The 12052-nt window shown below is 38.8% G+C and overlaps 1 protein-coding gene across 5 annotated transcripts in view; it reads right to left on the reverse strand.

Moving 5' to 3' along the window:
- Positions 1-3106: 3106 nt before the first annotated feature.
- Positions 3107-12052, reverse strand: part of LOC113143974 (adhesion G protein-coupled receptor L3) — a 183946-nt gene continuing 175000 nt past the window's right edge. For 4 of the 5 annotated variants that reach the window (XM_033325711.1, XM_033325710.1, XM_026329614.1 and 1 more), the window contains 2 exons: positions 11841-11937; positions 3107-5584 (listed from right to left, as the gene is read on the reverse strand). In XM_033325711.1, coding sequence (XP_033181602.1) covers positions 4638-5584; positions 11841-11937 — 1044 coding nt within the window. In that variant the 3' untranslated portion in view covers positions 3107-4637. Of the gene's footprint in view, positions 5585-8353; positions 8480-11840; positions 11938-12052 lie in introns of all 5 variants that reach the window. The other variant, XM_026329598.1, reaches the window with a different exon arrangement.

The raw sequence follows: 12052 nt of genomic DNA on the forward strand, positions 1-12052 counted from the left end.
AAAACAAAAATTCAAAGGAAGCAAAGGTACCTCTGGAGCTTCCTTTCCTTTAGCAGTCCTCATGAGAACAGTTTCATCATTGTTTTTGGGAAAAGACTATGCTGCAAACCTCCTCTGCCTTAAACCAATATTATCTTGACTAAAAAGGCCAGATACGTATTTTCTTTTATGTGCTAAGACTGTCAGGTTCTCCCAATACACAAAGCTGCAGATGACATTGATTCACCTTTCACTTGGAATTCTGCCAGGCCTTAGGTCATTGATTTTTCACTAGGGGGCGAGCTATGAAATGTGCCATTTTATAAATCACATTTGAGCTACTCATACGCTGCTGTTCACATAGCATGCAAGTGTTTCTCTGGCCATGTGCTCTCATTCACACACATGCAGACTCTTGGAGAATTGGAGACTGGTCAAGTGCTGCAGGAGGGATTTGGACAAAGTGGATATCGCCCTTAAGTGTCAGCAACAAGGATACTGCTAGTCACATGGCTTGTCAAATAAAACAGCTTACCAGAGAGAGCTGCATCAGGGTCTTGGAATGTATAGATCATTATCAAATGCATTAAAATATATATAAAGCTATGTTTGTAAAATATCTTTTAGAGTATCATGACCTGTGAACACAGACATAAGATCATTTGGTACCGAAAAAAAAATGCAATCTCTACCAGAACATCTTAAAAGTGGGAAAAATTCTTAAAAATTCTAGCTCAGATACTAAAGCTATATCGATTCTTTCTTTGGGAACTTCAAAAGGAGCTACTTAAGAGCACTGAAAGCATGTCAGTGCTTACCATTGTGGTGAGGGGGGTAAGAAAATATTCTCACTTGGGAAAAGACTGCAAACTATACTGTTTGACTTCAAAACATCATGCACTCATATTATATACCTCTGTGTCTCAAGTATCCCAAGCCAGTGTGAAGTGAGCTGCAGCGCTTATCCTATGGCATTTTGTGCAACACAAGCATGTTCCTGTGAGGGTCCAGGGTGGTTTATGAGCTTGCATAGCAACTTAATAATGTGGTTAGGAGGACAGAGTCACATCTTCACAACACATCATAAGCTCATCCAGTTTGCAAATGCTACTCAAAGTGATGCAGCGGAGACGGCCAGAGTCGTCTTGCTCGACAATATCAGATCTCTAAAGATCCATAGTTAAGTATATGGGCCAGAGAGAGAGCTAGAGCTCATCCTCTTGCATCTTTGGATGCACAATGCAGACAGTCATTGGATATGTGGTATTTTTCCACTGTGACTCAGCCATCAATCACAGTACCAGCTCTGTGAATTCTAATTTTTTTTTGGCCTAAAACACTTTACATGCAAAATATAATCCAATAAAATAGGCAAACATTGTGAGACAAATCTACAGAAACGAAGACTGCTTATCAGACAGTAAGACTAATACAATAAATATACAGTATTAGTGCAGTGGGAATGTCCATTGGGAACTACTTAGTACTAGTATAATCTGGTAAATTAGTTTTATAGCTGTATCTCAATATCATCATCTTATCCTACAGTATGTTGTGCAGATCATCTGGACCTGGAATAAACCATATGTATTTGTTCACATTCAATTCAATCCTTTATTAATGCTCATCTCAGCTGTTTTGAACCAGTTGTGCCTGCTGCTCTGCACCACTTTTAGCCTGTTCTGGTCTTCCAGCTGACAAACAGACTCCATGGTTTAGTCTTACTTCTCTAACCAGCCTACCATATAAAACTATAGGTGCTGTTGCTGCCAAACAAACTCAAGCGGGTGTACACCTGCCCAGCATGGCCATAATAATAACTGTTAAGAGATGAAAGCGTAAAACATCTGGCATTTTTCTCATGAGCTGATTCACTGCGTAAGTAAATACCCATACATTGATCAGGAGCACAGGAACAACTCCAAAGGGATGCTCATGTTGCTCTGTGTCTGCAGGAAGTTCAAGTCAGCAGGTTTGCTGGCATGCTTGTTATAAAAAATTGATAAGCTGATAGTTTATGTAGGGTTGTTTTGAAGTCTCTCTTTCCCAATGCGGTCAATAATCATTTAACACAGCTTTGAAATGCAGTCTATTTAGTCCCCTTTCTCCAGTTTTAAGTTTTACAACAAATAAACTCTCAAATTAAAATCACTACAACATCTTGAGTAAGAATTAATGGTAAAACTTGTAGAGAACTGTGTACTTTCCTATATACAGTAAATGGATATGGGAAAAAAAGCTGCATATATAAATGTGATTTTGACAATTTATGGGCAGTTTCACATTCATTTTCTCATATGAGTTATTCTAATACATAGTGTTGCATCCAGCGTTTTTGTTCACCTGGGAGGCTGCGGAACAAGCTGGGAACACATTTCCAGACTGCCACCTTATAAAGTTGTTGGGTGAACACATCATGCAGCATAGGGAAACATCAGTATTCATTTTTCTGGTCAATTAATATACGTCTACTAGTAACTACATACAGTTACTAACCTATTTAGTCACTTACTGGGCAATTTGCAAATAGTGGATTTGATTCTCAGACTAACCGCTTTCTGCAGCTGGAGACAATGCTGCTGAGAGTAGAGGGACTGAACTGAGTTTGTTACTACTAGTGGCACTTTAAACAACACACTGTATTTTGATCCATTATTAACACACAAAAACTAGGGCAGCTCTTAAGTCAAACAAACAATTCAGTAATTTCTTCTCCACAGCTGGAGAATGTGGTGATTATACTGTGACTGTGATTGGAAGCAGGCTTACCTCGGTTCATGTCTTCTGCCAGGATGAATGATCCAGATGAGTTTCATGTCTTCCTGCAAACTCATGTTAAACAGTATCTGTAAAGAATTCATTGGTTACACCAGCAATGATATTGAAATATTTATTACAGCTTATGAAATCACTGCTTCTATTATAAAGCAGAGCATACAGAGCACATCCACTGTTGCTGGGCCAAAATTTATTTGGCACTAAAATGGACAGAGGGATAATGAGGGATATTAACTCATAATTTTAAAAAAAGAAAGAATTGATTGTTCCATCACTTGAAGGTCCTTCTCTGTTATCCGTATTATAGTGTTCCAAGACCCAGACAAAACACCAGAACTTTTGTCATAGCTAAGTGATAAATCTTACTCAGTAATTTATTTCTTGGCAAACAAGTTTCACTGTTACAACCAATATTAGTTATGAGGTCATTCAACTTGGAAACCAATACAAAAAGGAATAAATAAGAAGTCATAATCATTGCCAATAATAAAACAATAAAAAATGTATCTGTGCCACTAGACTTACTCCGATCCTCTACTCTTTATTTAAACAAATAAATAGTTTCTCCTCGAGGAAGAAAGCAACACACTTCCAGCTTTTCTCACATCCCTAAAGCTCAATCTTTGATAAGTAAAAACACCCATCTTTCTTTTTGTACAAGTGCCTGGTGCTCATCAACGTTCAATTTGTTCCCTTTCTGAGAAGCAAAAGCGTTTTCTGAATGCCAATATAGATGCAGAATGCACTATGAACCTTTCTGAGGGACACCTGATAATTAACTTTGACTCAAAGTCTCTCTACCCCTTTGTGAATGAGAGCTCTGCAGTCTACACAGAAACAGGGAAAAGAAATCAAATGATAAAAAGAAAAGAGACTGAAAATAAAAGTGAATATGTTGCACAAAAATGCCTGTATGTTAAATATTTTGTTTTATTTTTTGACTCATTTTGTTTTTACTTAGCTGTTCATTTCTTGGAGAATGGCAAAACAGGAAATCCAAAAAAAAAAAAAAAAAAAAAAAAAGAAAAGAAAAGAAAGAAAGACTGGTACCAGAAATCCAGAAAGGCCAGCACAACAGAACAAAAATGCTCCTAATCACTACATTTACAGAGACAAACGGTTTGCTTGGAACAAAAAAGCATACTATTATGTGCAATGCTAGTTATCTGTACAAGTACATAGAAATATCTCATAATTCTCTTATTAGTTTTTTCTCCCTCTTTTAACAACTGTTATTACAGTAAAATAAAAGAAAAAAGAACAGCTATGCTTGAAAGCATACGATCAATAATTCCTTCATGGTACTTGTTCAAAATGTGTGTGTGTGTAGTTTTTTTTTTTTTTTGCCTTTTTTTTTTTCCATTGAAGGGACACTTCAGCAAACAAAATGTGCTGCAACTCACCAAAGAGGAAAAAAATCTGTCAAAAAGTCAATATAGATACAGAAGTATAATAAAATAGTCCCTTTTTTAAATTTCCCATTTATTCCAGTGAAGTCTATAGTTTTGACTTGAATAGTTTGGGGCTATGCAGTTCCTTCTGACTGTCAGACTATATCTCTGATACCTAAAAATCCTGTGTGAGTAATTCTTTTCACACTGAGACAAAAACACACCAAACCAGACAGGGTTTGGGGGAGAGAGGGAACACAACATCAACAGATTCCTGCAATGTCTAACCAAATATAGTCATATATTAGCCCCCATACATAGCAATTATGATCCTGTTCGTTGTCAGCAAGAGTACAGTTATTTGCTCTGCCTCAGCCTTCGGGACACAGAATAAAAATAACGGCTACCACTGCCAAAGACTGATGGAACAAGGGGACACAGGGAAGAGGACTATGGAAATAGGAGGGACGCATGGGTTGGGGTCTGGGCCTATAGGCTGGTGACCAGGTGCGGGGGCTCCTGGGAGGCCTCCTCTGGAGATACATCCTCTTTGTTTGGTGGCACAATGAAGCCATCGCTGCTGCCCCGTCCAAGCTGGTAGTAGGAGTGCAGCTGATGGAGGTGGTTGCGTGAGCCCAAGTTGGGCATGCTCTTGTAGTAAACGTCATCCGAGCTGGCCTCTGGGCTCTTGGTGTCTCCGCCATCCTTGGAGCTATCAGCAGATTCTGCAGATACATCAGGCAGGCCAGGCAGCATGGGCATGCTGGTGTAAAGGGAGTCTCTCTGGTGGTTGTGGGTGGGTGACGAGCCCTCATTCTCAGTGTGCTCGTTAGTAAGTAAGGGAAAGAAACTTTCGCTGTTCTCCTGGGGGATCCTCCTCCGAGATGAAGAAGTCGTGGCGGATGAGAAAGGGTGGTGGGCCAGCGGAAGGGGTGGTGGCACTGACTGGTGGAGGTGATTGTGAAGGTTGTCAACTGCCTGCAAGGACGGGGGTGGTCTTTGAGGCAACAGTGGGGCATTAGACTCCTCACGGATTAACTCCAGGCCTAGGCCTTCATCGTGGTGCGGACCAAAGGTGGAGTGGTCATCTAGGCTCAGTGCGACATTCATGCCCATCCCTACTCCCAAGCCTATCCCGTAGCCACTGTCCTTGCCACCATTGCTAACATTATTGACCAGCTTATTCATGAGGTTTCGGTTGTGCTCAGACGAGCGCTCATGGGAATTGTTGAGGTAGGAGGGGATATAATTGGAGGTGAGCTCTTTCAGGATCTTCTTTTCCAGGGTGGTCTCCTTATGGTTATAGCCCCGGTCAATAATCTGGACGCAGTCACTCATGTACTCAGCACTGGCAATACTGTAGCTGTTGCCATGGTTACCATTCAGTGGTAGAGTATCCATGACACTTGTATCCCTGGCATTGTTCAGGATTCCCTCTGGAAAAGCAAACACAGGTTGGGTTGGGGGGTAGAGTGGGTGAATGGGAAGGATGAAATCTGATGGGACATAACTGCCACAGCTACACATCAACCATTTTCACACACACAAACCACAAACACAAATACTGTAGGCCTTTCATCCTCACATATATCCTGACTCCCAAATGCTCTCAGTACATAATGTTGCCTACAAGTCACAATTCCATAACGTGCACTTTGTGGAAATAAACCCCCTACAGTATTTGGATTAGGTAAGGAATTGTATTTACATTATACTGCAAATATAAGCATCGCACACCACTTACCTTGATACTAATACTGTATTTCTAACACCCACTTTCACTGTTCAGTAAGGTTAACCAGTTATTCAATGGTAGCGATGAAAACACTCATAAATGTGCAACACACAACACAAAGGTCAAGCACAGCACAAAATCACAAAGCTTACACAATAAACAAGCTAACACAGACGAACGACAGCCATGAATTTCACACTTCACAAAGTGAATGCAAACCAGAGCAGCAGCTGTAAATTTGTACCCCAGCCATATTGTCCCATATGAGCATTGCAACATTAGGAAAGAAATCGTTTATATGGTTTATCCATGTGAACTAATTATTATTATTTCAAAATGAAACCACACTGGAAGGAAGAACATTGTGTTCTCTTTGTTATATAAACATGTATATTTCAAAATTTCCATGCTATAAACATCAAAGCAAGATTTGGATGATAATTCAAACCACCTCAGTCAAGGCCATCCAGCTTGTTAAAAGTGCCAGGCTTGCAGTCTGACCTCTTGAAATTTTGACAAGAGACCTTCACAAGTGTATTGGCCTGATCAAAGTGAATGGTTTAAAAAAAAAATAAAAAAATACATAAATGAATGAACAAAGGCACAGCTGTTCAATACTCACTGAAAAGACTACAGATCAATTTATATTGATGTGCCTTATGAAATGTTGAGGTGAGTCTTCTGAATGTTGACTGTAATTGGATTAGCCCATTCAGAGTGTGATAACAATTGGGCCAATGGATATTTAACTGCAATAAGCAGAAATGCCTGTGGTCCTTTTCACATCATGTAGTGCTATTACAGTATTCGGAGGAATTCAGGTTGTGATTTTTACGGATATATTTGCGATGGCGAGGGCCTTTGTCATAAAAGAATGTTATTACTTCCAAAGGGAATAAGACTTTTTTTTTTTTTTTTATTACCCCTTTGTCAGCATCAAATGAAAAGAAAGTAAAGCCAAAGTCAATTACATTTGATAAGCAATGTTTAGTTTGACTCCCATACTTGTCTCTCTGTAGGGCTCTTTTAGGGACAGCATGAGGGAAAGGAAAGAAGAAAACACAATAAGCGTAACAGTGACAGGTAGAAAGAGCAATGTGCACATACAGTAATGCTGATGCCGCATCAAGAAAATGTTTCTGGTATGCAATTGTTTTATGTCACCATGCAAAACCCTGTGTATCCACAACATATCTCAGAACAAATGTGAAAAAGTATACATTTTTGCAGAATCCTTAGGGTAAAACCAGCCAAGGGTACTTTTTGTATCAAATGTACCAGTAAATCTTTTGATGAATTTGCATTTTCATTCTTCCGGATATTTCTTTTACATCTATTGCAATGTAAGTGAATTATAGCCCTCTGTCAAGGCCTCCAATGCAGTACTTGTACTGCATACATAAATTATCCACTGATCAAAGCTTACACAAGTTTTTCAGTTTTACAGGCTCACAAAGTTACAGCAATCTCATATTGACTGCTGAGAGCTGGAATTAAGTACTGTAGAGAGCAAAATGGCATCTCAACAGTCAGACTGACCCCGGAAGAAAATGGATTGGTAGCTGGTGATCAGAGATACTTTCTAATACCCAGATCAAATATTTCTACCGCTGTTATAGCCAGTGCATTGAAATACTGAAGCTGAAAAACACCATAAAAAGCCCTTAAATAATGTTAACAGTAGATTAAATTTACATTGGTGTAATGACACATTCTGAAGAGCAGTGGTTGTATGAATTAGCAATTTAAAGTTTTAAATAAAAGGGGGAAACTAGCAAAACTACTGAAACCCCATGAGAATGAAATGAGTCAGCCCTGATGTTTGTGCACCAGATTATTTTTTCTATGCAATATAAATGATTTAATTTGGTTTCTATGCAGTATAAATGTTTTAAAAAGTCCAATCACATTCATTGCAAAACAATAATGTTTGACAATCCAACAGCAGCATTAAAACAGAATAAAATACTAAAACTAAAACACAGAGACAGAAGACATGGCACACAAGCTTCACTGACAATATTAGAGCACATTTAAAATATATGACTGAGAATGTATCTGGCTCCATACGGGCACTCATTCTTGATTTTTGAAGATTTCCTTGTTTTTACAATCTCTTCATCTGCCAAACAGCCATGAGTGAAACTGACTTATGTAACCAAACTGTTTGCCCTGACCAGGAGCCAGAATACACCTCAAACAAAAAACCCTGCAGCAAAACCAACCTGCAGGATTTTTTAAATAAAGCTATAGACCTTTTTTTTTAATGTTAACACACACCATCTAGAGCAGTGTTTTTAATTAAAGCCCTGTAAAGTCCCCTCAAGGGTGACTATGTTACTTTTAAACTTGCCAATCATGAAGTTGTTTCTGTTCCTGGAAAGGAATAAAGATTCTGCAGGGCAAGTCATGAAAAAAAAAAAACACTGCCCTAGCCACAATGTTAAAGAATGAAAAGAAGCTAGCACACCTTGTGTGTTGTACATGCCCAGAGGGTTGTTATAGACTGCCGATTCCCCAAGCAATGTATTATAGGGATTGTTAGTGCCATGAGGACGTAGGAGTGCATTAGGTATAAGATGGTTAGCCATAGCCCCTGGAGCAGCCAGAAAGAGACAAAGTGAGACAGAAAAAAAAAGAAGAGAACAAGAGTGGTAGGTGGATAGATAAAGTGAGATATAGAGAGAAATAGAGAGAACATACATATCAGTTGTGCAGCTGCAGCAGAGCAGTGACAGCCATTAACATCCAAATGATCATGTGATCATAAATGTGAGGCGTTTTGCTACATGAAAGTGGCAGAACTGAACTGACATGGCTAATGGGACCGATGGACAGTGTGTTAATTGTATTGTTAATGTCTGTCCATCAGTGTTTTTGAGCTCCACATTCAGGTAGCATACACATACAAACAAACACGTATTACAAAAACGCACCGACATGCCCAACAGAACACTCGCTGCTACAGTTCTGGACTCAAACGGGACAGGATATCGTCATTATTCGGGACACTCTTTGGGCTTTGAGGCTGAACTCATAAACACAAATGAATGTGTTTCAATGTGATTCACTGTTCACTCAATACCTACAGAGATTGCACTGGTAATGAATGGTAGGACTACTAGGCTTTGAATTTCTCCACATGATGAAGCACTGTGCAACAGTAAGACAGGGCCCAACTCCTACACTGTTATCACTATTTGTAGCAACACCATTTCTTTGATTAGTAGTATAATATATATTCAAATAAGTATGTAAATATTATATGTATTTGTTTTCCATATAGCAAAGCTCTTTTTTGGTCCCAGAGCATTTGTGCTGTTGCTAAAATAACATCTGGATGACGTGATATGTCCTCTCTTTAGTCCAGAGTCACAAACAGAACAGAGGCTAATTTTCTATGTCTGCCATGCTTCTCCTCAGATACTTCGATCTTGCCCAAATGGCACATTAGTTCCCTAACCAAATACTACTCCACCAAAACAACCTTCACACTGAGAGCCCTGTGATTAGCTGCAGTTTTGAAAGCTGCAATCTTAAACATGAATGGGGCAGATTCCCTGATGTTTGTTTTTCTTCACTGGTGATAAAAATAATTTATTTCCAAGTGTTTGAATACATTATGCGGAATATCAAGTATGATCAAAATGTTTGCGGCTCACATTCATTTCCTGTTTACAAGATCCCCCCCCCCCACTCTGTCAACATGATATGATTCTATTATTTTTAAAGAAGCCCAATTTAACATTTATAAGGGTGATACATGAATGTGCTTCCAGTATGCACTATGCCAGAGCGAGTAAACATCTTTTATACCTGGGGTACGAGTACACAGCAATTAGATCCTCTGGCAGAGTGTAGCGTTCTAATGGTCTGGATCTGTCACACCAGTGGAAAAAGTTTTTCCGTATTACCTTGTAAGTCTTCCCACCTTCTCAAAAGTTGGTCTTAAACTTTCTAAGACAAGATAAGATAAACTTTATTAATCCCCAAAGGGAAATTTAGGTATTTTGCATGATGGTATAAATTCTGATGGTATTTTAATTGCAAAAATATTTTGGAAGACTGTTCATACTGGAATTATAAAATAATTATGGTCCTGCTGATTTAGGCTCATGTCTTATTATTATTTTATTTTTTTAATGAACTAAGTATTAATTAGGCATAGTATTATTTTGCTTTAAAATCCGAATGTTGCTGTGATAAATAAAAAGTCAGGTGGTGTTGCTGCTGCTGCTTGTCCTAATTACAGCGTGCTGCATAAACAGCAACCCCTTTTTGAAATCTACCAATGACAGATCCCCTACTTACTGCATCTGTTGGCTAAACTGGACAATTTCCAAAATCACACTGATTGTGTGGCATTAATCCTGTATGCTGGGATAAATTGAACATACAGCGCTATCAAGATGATTGCACGAACGCGCTCTCGAGAGGAGCCCAGCTCAGAGAGAGAGGAGTGTCAGCTACAAGCTCATGTTACATGTGGTGGTGGGGAGCTGGGGTGCGGAGGAGAGCGGGAAAAAAAAAAAAAAAAAAAGAAAAATCAGCAAGAAATATTTACTCCTCGACATATAATTCCTTAATAACAACACAGGAGCAGGCACAGATAAGTGGAATTCTCTGCATCTGTTCCTCTGATACTTGAAATGGCAGAAATGCATGTCTCAGCACACTCCTGAGCTTTTGTGAGTGTCGTCTCTATCAGATCCAGCCTGATAAGAAGCAGGGGTATAAAATTGCTTTAACAATTTCTATCTCCACCTTTTATCTGTGCCTTTCTTCTACTCCCGACCTATCCCCTCACCTCCCACTCCAGTTCAGCCTCTCCACAATGAATAAAAGCCATGTCTTTTGATAGTGCTAAGCTGAGAGCCTAATTATTGAGATCCTAACACTTCCTCCCCGTGTCGAACATTAATCCATCATTGTAACTATGCATTAGCGTCTACGCAAGCAGGTGCCCAGAGTGAGCAGAGTGAAGTAAGGCAGGGATGCCAGTGAGGACTATGTTTGCTAGCTGTTTTTTTTTTTTTTTTTTTTTTTCTGTCATCTGACCTCAGAAACTCTGAAGTTAACTTTATTCACTGTGCCAATGTCAGATGCATTATGGTAAAATACTTTTTATTAATGTATTTCTGTGGGGGAATCTCGCTGAATGGATTTTTAGGTTGTTGTTCAGCACTTTTTATGAGTGGATGCCTGATTTTTGTTTCAAGGCTTTTGCAGTCAGATAGCATAATGTTTCAATGCTTGACAAGGGGAAAAATATAAATAAATAAAAATGTATTTTTTTCACACTGATGAAATCCACCAAAACTGGAATTTTCAAAAATAATGCGACAAAACAAATAATGACTATTTTATTTCACTGTATTTTTGACTGCACTGATGATGTGATGATCTTTAAAAGTCTGTTTCTTTTTTTGTGGTATACAGGAGAAATTATTTGTTGATGCTTCAGAATAGCAGATGTGATAATCTATTTTCTGTAGCAGTATGACACCCAGAAGGAACTTATTCTTTTGGAATTTCTCTCTGTCTTGCATTCAGATTCATGTTCTCTTTCAACCAGGCAAAAAAATGTTAAAGACATCCAGGCTTTTTGAGCACTGGAGTATTGACCACAGTTTTGAAGCATTTCATTTTTCATATTTAAAAACCTCGCTCCAGTGTTTGGTGATTAATTACCAACTATGAAAAATCTTAAGCTTGTAAGTATTTGAAGTATCTGAGGCAAGTTATTGCAAAACATTTCCCTTGAGATGTTTGAGATTTGCGGTAGAAAACTTTACTTGTCAAAAAGCTCTTATGTCACATTAAGTTGAAAAGGATTATAATGCGAGAAAATAATAGGCTTTCAGAAAAAATGTCACTTGCATAAGTTATGAAGTCTGAGCTGAAGGCTGATGTATGGAGGACTCATTCGAGAAAATATCGGCTGTGAGACCAAGTACCTCTGTTGAGTGACGCAGAGCTGTTGATGTCGCCGGTCATAAAAGAGGACTCGGATTGTTTTCTGACTGTGTCATTCCACATTCGACGAATGCGGCTCTGCAGAGACAAACATGTCAAAACAGGTCAGATCATTTATGCTGAGCATCATCACAAGTGCAGCTAACAAGTAAGAATTTCAGTTCAATTCAATTATTAACAGCATTAGTAGTAA

This window comes from Mastacembelus armatus, chromosome 18 (genome assembly GCF_900324485.2).
Source record: "Mastacembelus armatus chromosome 18, fMasArm1.2, whole genome shotgun sequence".
Lineage (NCBI taxonomy): Eukaryota > Metazoa > Chordata > Actinopteri > Synbranchiformes > Mastacembelidae > Mastacembelus > Mastacembelus armatus.